This window comes from Ambystoma mexicanum, chromosome 10, assembly GCF_040938575.1.
Source record: "Ambystoma mexicanum isolate Mex_15411 chromosome 10, UKY_AmexF1_1, whole genome shotgun sequence".
Lineage (NCBI taxonomy): Eukaryota > Metazoa > Chordata > Amphibia > Caudata > Ambystomatidae > Ambystoma > Ambystoma mexicanum.
In genome coordinates, this window is record NC_090932.1 from 733,027,953 (window position 1) to 733,045,261 (window position 17,309).

Consider the following 17,309-nt stretch of genomic DNA (forward strand, 5'->3'; position numbering starts at 1 on the left):
TCAAGTGCCTCGCAGGCTTCTTCACCGATGTTAGTGAGCGCTATCTCTCCTAAATACTGGTCTACCTCTACCTTAGTACAGGTGTCTTTTCTAGCATATAGTTTCTTGTAGTATTTCTAAAATATTTCATTAATCTCTTCTGTCTTTATTATAAATTGTCCCTTTTCCCCCTCTATGCTTGTAATGGTCTGTGTGCCCTGTGTGTGAGTCACCACGGACTACCCCGGCCAGGTAATGTCCGGGCCTGTCTTCCTCCCCGTATCCACGGGCTTGGACCGGTTTCACCATAAAATGTGCCTCTTAATCCGCCAATTTGCAGAACTTTAGCAGATTACCCTTGATAATTCCCAGGAGGGCCCGGTGTCCAGTATTCCCATATTCATTTTCGAGTCTATGCTGTTCCTGTTCTAGTTCCCCCAACTCCCTCCTAGTGTTCTTTAGGATCCCAGATGTAAACGATATCACGGTGCCTCGTAACCATACTTTAAATGTTTCCCATATTGTTGTGTAGTGTGGGACCGTACCCTCGTTGATACCGTACCCTTGTTGAAAACATCTCTATTTCTTCATGTAAGGATGACGCCAGTGTGGCGTCAAGTACCGCTCCCGGCGACATCCTCCATTGTGGTCTGGGCCTTGGCGTCATGGACAATGAGATGCGCATTACCACTGGGGAGTGGTCCGATCAGGTGCGCAGCAAGATCTTGCTGCCGCGTAGCCTATGCATCCATGTCGTGGACATCAGCCAGTACTCGATACGGGACATTGCATTGTGGACTGATGAGTAGAATGTGTATTCAGTTACTTCCGGGTGTTCCACCCTCCATACAGCTACCAACCCATGAAAGGGCATCATTTCTTTAAGTGTTTGAGCAGTCGCCGTGTCCCAGCGCTATCTTGTGGTCGATCTGTCTTTAGCTACGTTAAGAATCGTGTTAAAATCACCGCCCCATATCATTGGGACATCTGATGTTTTCCCAAGTATTCTAGAAATCTGAATATAAAAGGAGGGATTGTCAATGTGTGGACCGTATGTGTTAATCAACATAATCTTTTCCCCTGCTAATTCACCCCTGATGATAACATATCTCCCTTTGGGGTCCACCTGGATATCATCCGCACTGAAGGCGAGTGATTTGTGTATCAATCTGAGTACTCTTCTCGCCTGGGATGAGTAAGAGGTGTCAAATCTTTGTCGCCCCCACTTGGGTGCAAATCTGTTGTGTGTTGAATCCAGTCCGTGTGTTTCCTGAAGCATCACGATTTTAGGGGAATGTCTTTCGATGTATGCTAAGAGTTTTCTAGCTTTAATGGGGTTGTTTAGACCTCGCTCGTTCCAAGAGATAAATACTGTTGGATCATCCATTTATTTCCTGTTTCGGCTTAGTTTGTCTATGTAATTGTGCCGGCAATGTGGTGGCCATAACACGGTCCAGTTACCTGTCTGTTAACCTGTCCGTCAACTTTACTGTAACTCTCCCGCCTCCCTTCATCCCGGCAGGCCATTCCCAACTGCACAATCTGGGTTCCACCCCCTCCCATATCACCAAACTTGTGAATTTTCCCACTCTCCCTCCTCCCTCACCATCTACCCCAACTTGATGATGCACCCTTTGTGTACCACAGAACTTCCCTGTGGTGCCTTCCTGGCAGCTATCATCTCTTGGTCCGCCATACGGGCCCCTCCGAACAGGCTTCAGTTAGACTATCTTTTTGGCACCTGTACTTTGCTTTAAACATGAACCATTGTGTTAATGGTACGGTAGAGCCCCCAATCAGTCTCCCCTGTCTTCCAGTCTCTTTGAGTCTAGGGCCATGGTTCTGATCTACGCTGTGGTCTGGCCGTGTAGGGGGAATGGACGCCTCCACGTAGTCCATGGCGTCTGTAGCATTTTTTAGAAAGTGTGCTCTCCCTCCGTGCTGCATTCGCAGTTTCACCAGAAACATTAAAGCGTATGGAATTTGCCTTGTCCTCAGCAATCGCTGAACCGGGTCATATGTTCTCCTCTGGGCTTATATCCCAGCTGAGAAGTCGAGTATATGTGTTTTTTGTTCGCTTCATAATGGAGTCTCCCTTTCTCTCTTGATTATTTCAGGATAAGGTCTCTGTCTCTATAGTTGAGCATTTTGGCGATGATTGTGTGAGGAGCGGCGCCTGGTCTAGGTACATGGGCGCAGGTGCGGTGTGCACGTACGACCAGGAAGTGTGTAGAAAAATTGGACGATGCAAATAGGGTTTTTCAGTAGTGTTTCAACGAATGGTTCCATTGGGCCCTTGCATGCTCCCTCCATTACCCCGACAATGAGCACATTGTTTCTCCTTGAGCATGATTCCAAATCTTCACATTTGCCTCTAACTTTGTTGAGTTCCATCTTTAAGCCGGCAATGTCGTGGTCGTGCTTTCCCACCTCATCCTCCACCTCGCTAATTCTTGTCTCTGCCTCATTTATACGGCTGCTTTCTTTTTCTAGCTTGGATTTAAGCGACCCGATGGTCGCCACGATGTCATCCAGTTTAACTTTTTCGACATGAATCCACTTTGCATGGCCAATAGCTGGTGGTCTTTACAGGCCTTATCTGTTGTTGCTTCCGGCCTGCGGCTTCGGGGTGTATCTGGAGTCCCCCGTGCTTGGGTCTGGGAACTAGTGAAGGTGTTCATTGGGCCTTTTGTTTCTCCCTGCACCTTTCGTCATATTGCGTTTTTGCTTGTGGACGGGGACCCTTTGTCTTTAGTGAAAGCCGGCCTGTCGCACACATCCATCAGAGTGCATTTAGTAGCCATTTCACGCTATACGCATACCACAAGCCAGCCTTCTCTGTAGTATCATAGATTGGTGAAATAAGGGTCTGTTTCTTCTTTAACCCAGTCTGGGCTCCAGCGTGTGGATTCAGTGTTTCCTTTCCAAATTTATGGGTCCGCCTTTCAAGCCTCTAGACAGAGCCTCTTTGAAATGTGTCTCACGGAAGACTGCATTTCTAGTTGCCATCACTTCAGCCGAACGGGTCGGTGAACTGCAAGCTCTCTCCTCGAATCATTCCTTTGTGCAAAGGTACCTTTCGGCATTTCAAATGAATGAACCCTTAATTCTACCAGTGTTATTTGGCTCTCCTTTGTTACCAGCGGAGCGATCCTTGCATTCCCTTGATGTCGCCCGAGCTTCCAAATTCTATGTGGCTCGCACCAAGGAGTTCCGAAAGTCCTCACAACTGTTTGTTGCCTTCGGACCTGTTGCCAATGGAAACGCCCTTTTTCAAAGTCTTTCATTGCAGGATGGCTGTCAGATGTATTTCTTATTGCCATCACCTTGACGATAGGCCCCTTCCAGGAAGACCAAGCGCACAATCAGCAATATCTGTGGCGTCTACTACGGCTTTCCTGTCTGGTGTTCCCCTGCTCGACATCTGCAGGGCAGCCATGGTGGAGGTCGATCCACACCTTCACAAGGTTTTCCTGCATCGATAGGGATTCCAGGGAGGAGTCCCGAGTTGGCTAATTAGTGCTTTGTGACCTGCTCGCATGAGGTGGGTGTTCCAGAGGTGAGTTAGTTGTTTCTGCTGAGCTATGCCTCCACCTATTTTTGGTTGTGTATATATAGTGCTGCATAAGCGTATTCAAGAGCATGTGAATCCATGAAAGATCCAATGCTGGAGAAGGAATATGTTACTTACCTGTAACTCCTGTTCTCCAACATTGGTATCTTTCTTATTTTTTTCTTTTTTTTAACCAACTTTATTTTCATTTTTACTTAAGACAATAGTTGAGCTTTCGTTACAACATGTGTTAAGAACATTGTTACCAACATGAACCCCTTATTCCACACCCTTGAACTTTCTCGTTGAGTCTAGTATTGTCTTCATACTTTTCCCAACCCCTCCCACCCTCTCCCACCCTACCCGCCCCCCTTCCTTTTATTGTTTCAACCAATGAGAACCATGGTTGTAACCAGAACAGTTCCATGAGGCAACCCCTCCGCCATATCTTCTGCTGTCTTTATCTGATATGGATGTTTTTAAGAGTCCGGGGTTTAAAGTATTGATTCTCCCGCTCCCCCACATAGACCTGAAGTGGATCCCATATGGCCAAGAATTTCAGATATGTCCCTGATTTTGTGGCACAAATGTTCTCCATTGCCATAACTCCCCACACTTTCACCCACCACCATGGAGTTGTAGCGCCCTCCACTGTCTTCCATCGTTGGGCCACTGTCATCCTTGCTGCAGCCAGTAAGTGGGTTATGAGAGCCGCTCTGTTCCCTGAGGCCGCATATATCCCTTCTGCCACTGCCCCCAGCAGAATGACTTTCGGGGACCATGGTAGGTCTGCGCCCGTTATGTCCCTGATCTGGCTCAGTATTTCTTTCCAGTATACTTTTATCTTTGGGCACGACCACCACATGTGGAACATGTCTCCTCTTTCTCCACACTGAAGCCAGCATTCTGGGGGGTACATGGGGATCATTCTGTGTATTCTACTTGGTGGCATGTACCAGCGATAACATAGTTTGTATGCCGATTCTTTTATTGCCGTGGATTTGGATAGTTTATAAGCCCTCCTCCAGATTTGACTCCATTCTTCCTGTGTAATCTCCTCTCCTATGTCCCGCTCCCAGTCCTTCATATACTGGAGGGTGTCGTCTGTTTGCAACTTGTCTAGTAGCTTGTATAGTCTAGTAATCCCTCTTTCATGTGTCCCCTCCCGTATTCTTAGTTCTAGGCCTACAGGGGGTCGTAGCCCTGCCCTTTTTACCTCTGGGTGTGAGATCCAGTGACGCAATTGTATATATTTAAATCTGTGGTTTTCGGCAATACAAAATCTTTGTTTGCATGCTTCGAAGGTAAGTGGGGCATCATCCCGATACATATCTTGTAGGGACAATGTGTCTGCTTCACTCCAAACTTCCCAGAACCTTTTGTGAAGCCCGGGCAGGAAGTCTGGATTATGCATAATAGGGATAGTGGGCCCAGACCTAGTTTGACCCCCCTGCTACGGATAGCCTTATCGCAGCTGTGTAGAGTCGTCTTAGTGGCCTCTAATAGGATACTTCCCTTATCTCTTGCTTTTGACTTTAGGAATGGTAGCATACCCAATGGGATATCTGTTGTGGTCTGTTCTATTTTCCCCCAACGTGGAAGAGGGTCTTTACCCGCCCATTTCAGTGCTGGTGCCAGTTGGGCTGCTAACACATCTCCCCATATCTGGGACTCCCAGCCCCGCAAGAAGCGTGGGCCGCATCAGGATCCTTTTTTGGATCATCAGCTTCTTATTTCCCCAGATAAATTTAAACATGGCCTTCTGGAGTTCTTGGATCTGTTTTGGGGGGAGGACCACTGGGGTTGAGCTTACTACTACATACAGTAATTTGGGTAGCAAGGTCATTTTTATCGCAGCTATTCTAGTAAACCATGATAATTCATGAGCGTCCCATCTCTGCAAGTCTTCCTGCAGGCGCGTCCATAGAGGTGTAATGTTTGCCTTGAGCAGGTTCTTGACGGTTCTAGCGATATGGATTCCTAAATATTTCAGGGACTGTTTTTCCCATTTCAGGGGATAACGTTCCTTCAGGAGTGCTATGTCCCCGCTACCTTCGGTTATATTCAGGGCTTTGGATTTGGAATAGTTTATTGTGAACCCTGATGTTTTTTTTAATTTCTGCAGTTCTCTAATTATTCTGGGTAATGTGTGTATTGAGTCTGCCATGTGGAGCATGACATAATCTGCGTAGAGGGCTATCTTGTTTTGGATCTCCCCGGTGTGTACCCCTCTAATTCCCGGGTCTTCCGTTATTCTGCAGGCAAACGGTTCCATTGCCATTGCAAATATGAGCGGGGAGAGAGGGCACCCCTGCTGAGTACCCCTCCGGATATTGATTCTTTCTGAGGTGTAGCCATTCACCATTAGTTGCGTAGATGGATGCTGGTAATTTGCCAGAACCATCTTGGTGAATATCGGTCCACAGCCGAAACCCTGCAGTATCAATCTTAGGTATTCCCAGTCTATGCTGTTGAATGCTCGTGTGGCATCTAATGCGGCAATCGAGAATTTTTGGGCACCCCTGGCCCCCCATTCTATAATGTCAATTACGCGCCAGACATTATCCTGAGTGTGTCTTCTCCTTACAAAGCCTGCCTGGCCTGCGTGTATTATCTCTGGCAGTACTGCTGCCAATCGATTCGCCAGTATTTTTGCATATAATTTTGCATCTGTGTTGAGGAGAGCTATGGGGCGGTAACTTGTGCATTCTACTGGGCCTTTCCCAGGCTTTAGGGGTAATATCGTGGTCGAGTGTCCCATGTCCTTTGAAACTGCTCCCCTATCCCTGATTGCCAATTGTGCCTGGAACATTTTGTAGAACCCATTCCCTAAGCTGTCTGGGCCTGGTGCCTTTCCCCTGGGTAGCGCTGCTATCGCATCACACACTTCCTGTATTGTGATGAGGGCCCCTAATTTTCCTTTTTGTTCCGAAATCTGTGGCAGTTTTACGGCTGACAAATAAGACACTTGTTATGCTGCATTCAGGTTCTTGCTGATCAGCAGTTTTTTGTGAAAGTGGACCATCGTTTCTAGTTTCTCCTCATCTCCCGTTTGCAGTTCCCCTCTACTATTTCTTAGCCGGGTAATATGATTACGCGCCTTCTGTTTGCGTAGTTTAGCTGCCAAGAATTTGCTCGCTTTCCCCCGTGTATGTAATATGATTGTTTCGTGTTTACCAGTATTTGCGCTGTTCTATCTGCAGTATGGTTTTCTAGTTTGGCTCTGGCATTTTTAAGGTCTCGCCAGGCTCTGGGCGTCCGACGGGTCTTATGGAGCTTTTCAGCATTTCTCACCTCTTCTTCTAATTTGCGCGTTATAAGGGCTCTCTCCCTATAGTATTGCGTTGCTTGTGCTATGAATTCCCCTCTAATTGCTGCTTTCCTCGCATCCCACACCACCCTCCAGTCCACCTCCCCATTGTCATTTTCAAGGAAATAGTTCCTTATGACTTCTTCCATGTGTGCCCTAAGTGCGATATCCCTCAGGATTGTTTCATTTAGCCTCCATTGTGGTCGGGGTCTATTTATTGTCCCTTGCAGTTCTATGCAATTCACTACCGGGGCGTGATCGGAGAGATATTGAACACCGACTTCAATTTTTTTGACATAGGGGATTAATGTAGAGGACACCAGAATCATGTCTATTCTAGAGTAACCCCTGTTTACCGCGGAGTAGTGTGTGTATTCTCGGATATCCGGGTGGAAAATCGGCACGTTTCTATCACCTCCAAATCTCTGAAAAGTTTTCCTAGGGCCTGTCTGTTTCACTGATCTGCTGCAGTCGGGGGGGAATGTTTTATCTAATTGCGGGTCCATCACACAGTTAAAATCCCCTCCTATTATCACTCAGCCCTCGCACCATCCTCCCACCCTGTGGAGTAGTTTAGGGATGTACTGGTCCTGCTTTTCATTGGGGACGTAGAGTGCTAGTATTGTATACAATTGGCCATTGACAGTACCCTTTACCCCCAGGTATCTACCTTCCTGATCATTCATTGTTTGCTGTTTGTGAAAGTCTAAGTCTCTGCTACATAAGATTGCCACCGCTTTTGTTTTTGTCTAGCTTGAGGCAAAAAACTGAAGAGGATATGTTCTGCTCCGCATCCTTTTTTCATCTTTCTGGAGCAGGTGCGTCTCCTGTAGAATCGCTATCTTTGATTGCATAGCTTCCAGTCTGCCTAAGATCGAACGCCTTTTAGCGGGGGAGTTTAGCCCCTGGACATTAATCGAGACAATGTTCACTTCCTCCATTACTCCCTAGGTGAGGATTATCTGCCTGTTGGACTACATGTTCTTGTTTGCTATAGCTTTCTCTGCCTGCTTTTGCTTCCGTTTCACACATTTGTGGAGTTGGCTCACCTTTCTTCCCGGTTTTTGGTTCTTTGCTTTCCTGTCATTTATTCCCTTTCCCCCTCTTACCCACCCCTTTCCCTTTCCCCGATCCTGGGAGTGCATGAGGCCTGGGCTCCCAAGGGGCCCCCCCGCTGGTCACAGCGGGCTTAGGGCCTTTAACTCTTCCCCAGGTCACAATAGTCAGGAGTTGTATTACCTGACCCTGCTTCCAAGATTTATGACCTCCTACCTCCGTGCAGGTGCTTCCATTCAGTCGTGCGGTTTTCTCACATTTGGATAGCACTTCACTCGTTGTCCGTGTGATGGGCCGAGTTTGGATCTGTTGGGCCTCTCCGTTCCCGGTCATGAGCCGGCTGCGAGCTTCCGGTTCTTCCTTTCCTCCCTCGTCTTTGCTTTCTCTCCATTGACCATTCCCATGGTTTGCTGGGCGGGCCATTCGTGTTTGGGTGCGGGCGCACAGGCGCCTCTGGTTGCTCGTCCTCCAGGCGTAGCAGAGCCAAACCCTCTGCGCAGTTCCCAATTCTCCTCTGTTTTCCTTCCCATGTAAACGACAGGCCAAACAGGTGCGTCCATCTATATCGGATTTGATGTGTTCGAAGGGCCTTCGTAACAGGTTGCATTAGCCTTCTTTTGTGGAGAGTGATCAGGGCAAAGTCCTGGTATAACTGTATATGGGAACCATTAATCGTAAGGTCTCTGTTTGTTCTTGCCGCGCGTGGCACCTCCTCTTTCAGACCATACGAAGTCATTGCTATCAGGACATCTCTAGGTCTCGACCCTGATTCATTGCGTATTGGGCTCACGGGGTGTATCCTGTCGAAGCTGATAGTCTCCGGTTGGATATCTGCTAGCAGGCTGCTAAAGCAGAGTTGCATGGTATCTTTTAGATCCTTGTCCTGCACCGATTCGACCAGGCCTTTGACCCTAATATTAGATCTCCCTCCTGAGGTCTCGCTGGGGTTTTTGCTCTGGTTGGGCCCGTTTTGGATTTGGTGCCTGGCATCTGAGTTGCTCTGGCCACTGTCGGCAAGCTTTATTCCCAGTGTGGAGTATATGTTGCTATCGTTGCCAATGTTCTTTTGGGTTTGGCTTGAGTAATCAGCAATTATATGTCCGTCGCAGGCTGTTGCAGTTCCCCGGCCCCTTGCCTCCCCGGGTCTTGATGGAGCTCGGCCCAGTCACGTCAGGGATGCTGCCTATCGCCTCAGTGTGCTCCTCAGGCCTGCCCCACTTCTCCTTTGGTCTACGGGAGGGCCCCGCTCATGGGGCGTCCTCCCCTCGGGGCCCGGGTCTCACCCAGCACCTGGGAGAGTGCAGGATGGACGCCTCCGCTGCTGTCGCCTGGGCTGGCCCTGAACTGCCCCCCCTCCGCGTCTCTGCTCCCTCTCGGGTGTGCGCACGGTTCCCTGGGATGGGGGCTCCCTCACCTCTGGGCCCTTCGCTTCGCTAGCAACCGCTGCTGGTACCTTTATTACTGCTGTAGCCGGTGCTCCGCAAGTTCTCCCTGGCCTGTCGTGCTACTCCGTTGGGCGGGAAATCCTCGGTCCCTGACGAATGCTCAGTCTGGATCGTGTTGTGTTTTCCGGCTGTCCAATTTCGGGTCTCTGCTCCCCACTGTGGCCGTGTCCTGGGAGCTGGGCGAAACCTCCGAACAAGTGTTGTCGCTTGCTAGCTGTTGTTGTTCCGGAGCCCCCGATTCCCTCTACGGCCTCCGTTGGATTGCCGCGAGGGACGTGGGCTCCGCCACACACCAGGCACGTCCTCAGACCCACACCTCTCAAATGTTCGACCCGGATCGTGTTGTGTTTTGTTTTCCAGCTGCACAATTTCAGATCCCCTGCCTCCCGCTGTAGCCGTGTCCTGGGAGCTGGGCGATATCTCCGATCGAGTGTTGACGGTTACAGGCTGTTGTTACTCCGGGGCCCCGCGCTTCCTTCTGCGGCCTCCGTTGAATTGCTGCGGGGGCCGTGGGCTCCGCCACACACACCGGACACGTCCTCGGACCCACAGCTCACGGATGTTCTATCCGGGTCATGTTGTGCTTTCCAGCTGCCTTATTTTGCCGCGATTTTCTCCTTTTTCGTTTGCCTGCACGGAGTACCCGAGGTGTGCGTTCTCACGGTTCGGCGGCCATCTTGGAATCGGTATCTTTCATTGAATCACAGGCGACCCACCCTCCTACCCCTCTCTGGCTCTAATTGACTCATACTGCCACATTAGTGCGCTGCCAAATCTGAAGATGGCCACCAGGGGAAGAGATACGGGATCTGTCTAATTGGCTGTGGTCATTATGACCCAAAATGACACTAATACAGCTCTAAAGTAACTAGCAGTTTAAAAGATTAAAGGTAAACTGCTTTAAGGTTACTGAAGAGTCCCACCCTGACGACAGGGAATATTCAAGAGTATGTGAATCCATGAAAGATACCAATGCTGGAGAACAAGGAGTTGGAGTTAAGTAACATATTTCTTCCCTGTGATGAAGTAATTTAACAAAGACTGAGCATTTTGAGCTTGTTTAACTAAGGTCACCCAACCCCAATTACGAAGATTGGGCATATACCTTTCCAAATCACACTCGTTGCTGACATACTGGCAGTTAGCCTGCATTTTTTGATGCCATGCAACAGGGAGGGTACGCTTTGTTGCCTGGTTCGGCCATCTGGATTTGCTGGACTATGAGCTGATGGGCGTCCAGCTGCATCATCTGACACATTTAACTTACTTTACTTCTCTTCTATGCTTTCTTACTCTGTGTCTTATCTTTTACTTTTTGGGTGGTGGTTTGGAATTAATTTTTCTAGAACTTGTTAGCCGCCTTTTTTTAAAATTTATTGTCATTCCACAACTTGCGATACACCCAATGTAATGTGTCTTGGATAAAGATGTAAAAAAAAAAATAATAACTTTACAACATTTTCATCAACACACAACTCTGTCCCAGAACCAATCCTCCTCCCTCCTTTCCTCCCAGCATAACCCCTCATGCATGCGCTCCCTCCCCACGACCCTTAACCAACACATCTGGTTGCTTAAATTGAACATCAGTCAGCCCATATATCATGTCACCCGCGGGACAAACTAGTGTGACCCCTAGCGCAACTTATTCCCCATTGTTCACCCGTGTCTGTGCTCTTTCAGTAGATAGTTCTTCAGTGGGTTCCATATGTCTTTTGCTCTACTGCAGGCTGGCAGCGCGTTTCCATACTGGATCTCATAAGTCTCAAATGTCCCAGAGTATGTAACCAGGATACTGATATGAGTGTTGGCCCTCTATACAATGCCCTTGCCACCATAGCTCTGGCCACTATCTACACCATACTCTGGAACTTCTGAATGCTTATACCCTCGACCTGAAATATGCCTAGTAGCCATATCCTAGGAGACGCCTGAATATATGCCTCTGTCATCTTGTTTGCAGTGCTATGATTTGGTTCCAAAATCTCTAGACAAGTGAGCAGGTCCATGCTAGATGTATGAAATCGACTCCCTCTGCGTGACATCTAGCACAGCTCGATGAGGTGCCTGTAAAGTATCTTGCCAATTTAATCAGGGTGTGATATGCTTGGTGTAAGCATTTATAATGTGTAAGCCTACACCTGCTATTCAGTGCATTAGCTCTAGTCTGAGAACAAGACTGCTTCCAATGCTTAGCCGAAAGGAATTCCCCCAGCGAAGTTTCCCATCTGGTTCTTGCCTCATCCCGCCCCTGTATTTTCTCCATCTTATATACGGTTGATACCATTTTGTTATACCTAGGGGGACTTGTGATATGTAGAGCCAGGGGGGACATAACGGGTGTGGAAGGTGTGCTCTGTATCTGCTGTTTTGTCATGTTTCGATGCCTAGGCCTCAAAATGCACACAAACTATCTGTTCCTGCATCATTTCAATACCCTATGCCCCATATATAGAATGTTTCGGAGCATATAGTCTATCCTGTCCCACTAGTTCAGTCATTTTGTCCCATTATGCACATGTTACGTGAACTGTTTGTATTTCCCGCTTATTAAGAACTCTGACCCTACAGTACCGATTTTAAGTTTGATGCGTACACAACCGCTTTCTCTATTTTCGGGGAACTGAGAAGAAGCAAGTTGCAGCAGGGAACAAGGACGCTCCTGGAGGCGCCGTCATGAGAAGCTCAGAAGCCAGGGGTTTGCAGCCTAGAGGTCGAGAGCAGAAGAAGCTGTGGAACGAAGGCCAGTGGTACCGGAAAGCCGGCGAGACGAGGAAGCGAGCCGCTGGGAGAATTGCAGACCACTGAGAACGCTGAAGCAGCCAAGCTTTGTGGCATACACTGCACACCATTGGAGGAAAATTACATGAACTAGGTGAACCCGAGCAGGGGAGCCGGAACGCAAATCAATTGTTGAATGAAACAAGTGAAAGGGGGTTGAGGACCCAATGGTTGATTGAAGAAAATATGGTGAGTCTGGGTCCCCCACCCAATTGTGTTAAGACAAGTGTTTGAAAGGAGAGATTCATCCTCTTGAATGTGTGAAAATGCAGGGAAAGGGAGGTATTCCCCTCGTGATTGAAATTGTGTTTTTCCAAGAGAACGTCCACCTCTAGGTACTGTGAACATTGCGAATATGGGAAGGGAGGCATTCCCCATGTAATTGGAAATTGTGTTTTGCAAAGTGAGGAAAAGCAACCTCTTAGGACTGTGAATATTGCAGCCAATGGAAGGGAGGCATTCGCTCGGTATCATTAGAGGACTCTGAGTAGCCAAGAGAAGAGACTTCTTGGCATTGTAAATTGTGAAAGTGAGAAAAGGATTGAGGGAAAACCATACCCCTCTTGAGAAAGCTGTTAATTTAAAACCCTATTGAATTCCGGATGCTTGTGGAGAACATGCTAGCTTCCGATATAATGGAACCATCACAGAGCCCCCCTGGTCCTCGCCGGATCAGTCGTGGAGGTTTTGTATTAACTTTGAGAAGTTAAATGCACTATCCCAGTTCAACAACTATCCCATGCCTAGAATAGACGACCTTACTGGTCGACTGGGATCTGCAGTTTTTCTCTCCCTGATTGATCGAACTAAGGGCTATTACTAGGTACCAGTGAATCCACCAGACAACGAGAAGACCTCTTTCTCCACTCCTATGGGGCTATTTCAGTTTAAAGTTCTACCGGTTGGTCTCCATTTTCAGAGATTAATGGATCAGGTGCTCCGGCCATTCTCTGGGTTTTGCGGGGCCTACTTGCGTGACATAGTTATTCATGGTAGAACTTGGGAGGAACACTTGATTCACCTCTGAGGTTACCAGGGCCTCTAGGAAAGCCAGTCTTATTGCCAACCCAAAAAAGTGCCATCTGGCTCAATCTGCCATTAGGTATTTTGGCTTTTTGTCATCAATGGGCTTCTACAACCCCAAACCGAAAAGGTTTGATCAGTACAGGAGACACCAGTACCAAAAACTAAATGGGACCCAATAGCCTTTCTTGGCATGGTGGTGTATTACAGGCGGTTTATACCGAACTACTCCTCTATCACCTCTGGTCTTACCGAGAAGCTAAGAAATGGAGAAGCCCAAAAACTCAAATGGGATAAAACCATTCAGGCCTGCTTTAAAACCCCAATGTCTCTCCTTTGTAGTGCACCGCTATTGAAAGTACCCAACTTCACCAAAGAACTTGCTCTTTAAACAGACGCTTCAAAGGCTGGCCTAGGGGCTGTTTTCACCCAGCAGTGTGAGGGAATAGAGCATCCGGTATTATAAGTCAGCAGAAAGCTGTTCCCTAGAGAAAATATTATGCAACAATGGAATTAGTCTCGAGCCATAAAATGGGATTTGGGGTATTTGAAGTATTATCTCACCAGTAGAATGTTTGGCTAGTTACTGACCACTCACCTCTAACCTGGATGAGCCTCCTTAAAGACACGAACCCCAGAATTATGGGCTGGTTTCTTGATTTTCAACCTTATTATTTTTGTGCAGAACACCAGAAAGAGCAAGGTAATAAAGACGTTTTGTCCTGTTTTCTACTTGGAAATGAAGAAACCAACAGCGTAAGGGCAAAGGTATGTGACGAATCTGAGGATGTTGTCCTTTCTCCCGTAGGGGGAGACACTTGCCATGGGGCCAGGGCGGTGCGTCCATAGTAGAATAGTCCCCCTGGGGGTGGTGCACCAAGGGAGGATTACATGGGGAAGGAAGCCCCTTATTGGATTGGGGACAACCATTCTCAGAGAACGCAGTATACCTTCGCTTCAGAACACCCAACCCCTTCTCCAGTGCCAAATTCCCCCCCCCCACCCTAGACAGTGCCCATGTGTTCTATTGACAGATGATCAACAACTGTTAAACGAGGGAGAGTTGTTTTCTACGTATAAGCATGGGATCCGAAACCAGGACAGATTCCAGGAAGTCCTGAGAGAGATTGGGGTAACCAACTTTGAAGACAGGACACTCTGCCTAGTTTTTCTTTTATATTTATTCTAAGCAGTAGACTGCGCTCCAGATAATATTTTGAATTGAGAGTATTTTACTCCCATTTTTTAAAGTTGGGAGTAAAATGATTTTTAGGAAGTAAAAATGCAAGTCCAATTCCCAATAAGAGTATTTTTTACACAAGTACAAATGTTATAGCTACAAAATTGAATTTTTCGTATTAATTATTCCTTTGCACCTAGATATTCATACACATTAAAAAAATATACATGTTTACTTCTTCCAATCAGTAAGTAATAACAGTAGTTTCGTCCTGTGCTACTATGTGCACTACTGGTCCAAACATTTTGATGAAGCTGTGTGGCTGAAAGCAGGAGCACATGGTCCTACCTTTCTGTTTACTATTTTGGGATGGCAGTATTTTTACTTCCTATTTTTATTTTTTGAGAGTATTTGCCCATTTTTAGGGCGTAAAAGTGGCCGATACACCCCTTCTCTGTAGGGCTGGTGGTAGGGACAGTTTAGAGGATACATTTTGGACAGAGGACCATTTTTGTTATTTTGACTATTGACAATCACCTAATTATAGTTTGTTAGGAAGGGAACTCCCCTTTTAGCAATAGGGCTTGATGGTTCTTTTCTTTTAAGTTGAATAAAACCCTTTGATAACATGTTGTCTGGTCCGAGTCCTCCTTCTGACTTGCCACATGACGCAGCATTTGCTCGAAGTACCTGCCTACATGCTTCTCTCTTCTGGTTATTGGCAGTCGCTTGATCATTCTCCACCTGCCCCTGGCCCTGGATTACATGAGTGTTTGTCTCTTTTTCATGGCTCCTGCAGCGTTTCCTTGTTTTTTTCCAGCATTGCACCGAGTACCATAATCTTATCCTGCGCTGGCTGTGTTTTGCTGAAAATCAAAATGGTGCTTCACCTCTCCCAACCCCCTATCATGTCCGTGTAAAGCAGTCTTCATAGCCACTTCCTCTATGGCCATCTTTGAAGTAACCTTTTCACTATGTTTGCATGATGGGTTCATTGATTGTGCTGCAAATGCAATCCATTTAGTGCGTGAATCATTTATCCAAACATGACACTCATCACTCTGGGCTGCTGGTAAGTGTTTGTGCCCTTCACTACGGGCAATACAGGCAACTTACTGGCCCTTCACCTATTGCTCAGGATCATTAACCTGTGTTGGGGTAAATAAGTGTGGGCATTGCCCACACCCTCTCCAAGAATGCTAAATGGTTTGTATAATTTGCTACTTCTTTAAGATCTACTTGGTGTTGAAACTCTTCAAAATGGCTAAATATTGAATGGAATAAAATGGAGACTGTACAAACTCTTCCCGTCAGTTTCCTTTAATGTGTGGTTTGGGCCCATGATCTAATTACTGATTTGACATAGCAAAATGTGTATATTTAATTACAAATTCACACTGTTGCTTGACATTAACATTCCACAAATTTGCAGAAAGAAACAATTATCAAATGTGCATGTGTTTCAGGTGCTAAATGCTCAGAAAGCAGGATACAAGGCAGCAGTCGTTTACAATGTTGATTCTGATGACCTCATCAGCATGGGATCCAATGATGGTAAGTATTAACTCCTATAGATATGAAAAAAGTCAGTCCAGTGTATAAGGACACAAAACGGAAGGACATTGCGAACAAGTGAAGCAAGAAGTCCAGACCTCATTTGGTATGTTATTGAAGAGATGGCATTCCGAATGTTCCGCTTTTCTAATAGGAGGTTTAAGGGGAGAGGAAAACCCATGAGGTAGTCCAGAAAAATGTCAGACCTGTTCAGTTGATTTCTGTGGAGCATTTAAAACAGAAGACAGTGATGAGGAGCAACCGAACAGCAGCATAAGATTGCATGGAAAGTGTGGGTAGTTGGAGTGAATTCTGCTTATTTATTTTTTTTTTTTTAAGAGAGAGTCCTGCATGAGCTTGCAAACCTCAAGTGCAAGTCAACGTGAACACATGGACTATTTCCTAGGATATGTATTGAACTGGGAGAGAGGGTAACAGCATAATTTACAACTATATTCAGTCACTCCCGAGAGACTGGAAAGATTCTCATAGTTAATGAGGGAGGCCAATGCTGTCTGTATCAAATTGCTTAAATAAGTCTAGAGAAAACCAAAAAAGTGGATCTCTAAAACATTACATTGATCATCACTTCTCGCTGTCTGCATAGTCTTACTTTTGGTTGCAAAAGACTAGGGGTTTTTACTTGTATGCTCCAGATGCTGCATGTACCTTCTTTCCTAGTCTTTCACTTGATTCTGAACATGGTTTGGTGCATTCTTCAACTTCCTATATGCAGCCTGTGGCGTTGTTCACACACTCTTAGTTATAAATGCCATGGGATTCTTACTTCCCTGTCAGAATGCAGCATAGTATTTCTTAGTTCCGTCTCCTTCTCTTGGTTGTTTTTTCTATGGGATGATGACTCCCAACACACAGCATGTCTCCTGTCTCACACAGTCTTGGTATCTTGGTTGCACATACTAGTAGCACACTGTATTGGATTGCATCGTCATTCCCTGAAAAGCAGTATGTCAATTGGCAGGTGTTCCAGCACCCTGCTGCTCTTGACAGCATTGTGGCTTTCCCTTCCCCATGCTTTGAGCAAGCTGTGCAGATTGCCTTCTTTCTTGTCTTTGCATGGCTTAGCCCATCTATTGTGGATTCGTAGCAAGTGTCACTCTTTCCTGTCTTTGCATGCTTCTTTCAAACTTCTGACTCTCAGCAGGTTGCACTCTTACTTGTCTCTATATGACTTAACCCAGACTTCATGGACTCACAAGGATTGACCTCCTTTCTGTCTCTGTACAGCCTCACCCAAGCTTCAAGTAGGTTGATGTTCACATCTCTGCACAGCTGTGCTTCAGCTTTACATGTACACAGCAAGTTGTACTCCACATCTTGATGTTCCTTTGCTACCCTGCGTGGCTCACACAATTTCCTCCTGGATTTCCTTACCTCTTTCCCAGGCGATTGTGCTTACTTTCTGTG

At 46.7% G+C, this 17,309-nt stretch overlaps 1 protein-coding gene across 2 annotated transcripts in view; it reads left to right on the forward strand.

Annotated features, from left to right (window-relative positions):
- Positions 1–17,309, forward strand: part of RNF13 (ring finger protein 13) — a 1,183,896-nt gene that overhangs the window by 527,782 nt on the left and 638,805 nt on the right. For both annotated transcript variants that reach the window (XM_069618372.1, XM_069618373.1), the window contains one exon: positions 15,794–15,881. In XM_069618372.1, coding sequence (XP_069474473.1) covers positions 15,794–15,881 — 88 coding nt within the window. The remainder of the gene's footprint in view (positions 1–15,793; positions 15,882–17,309) is intronic.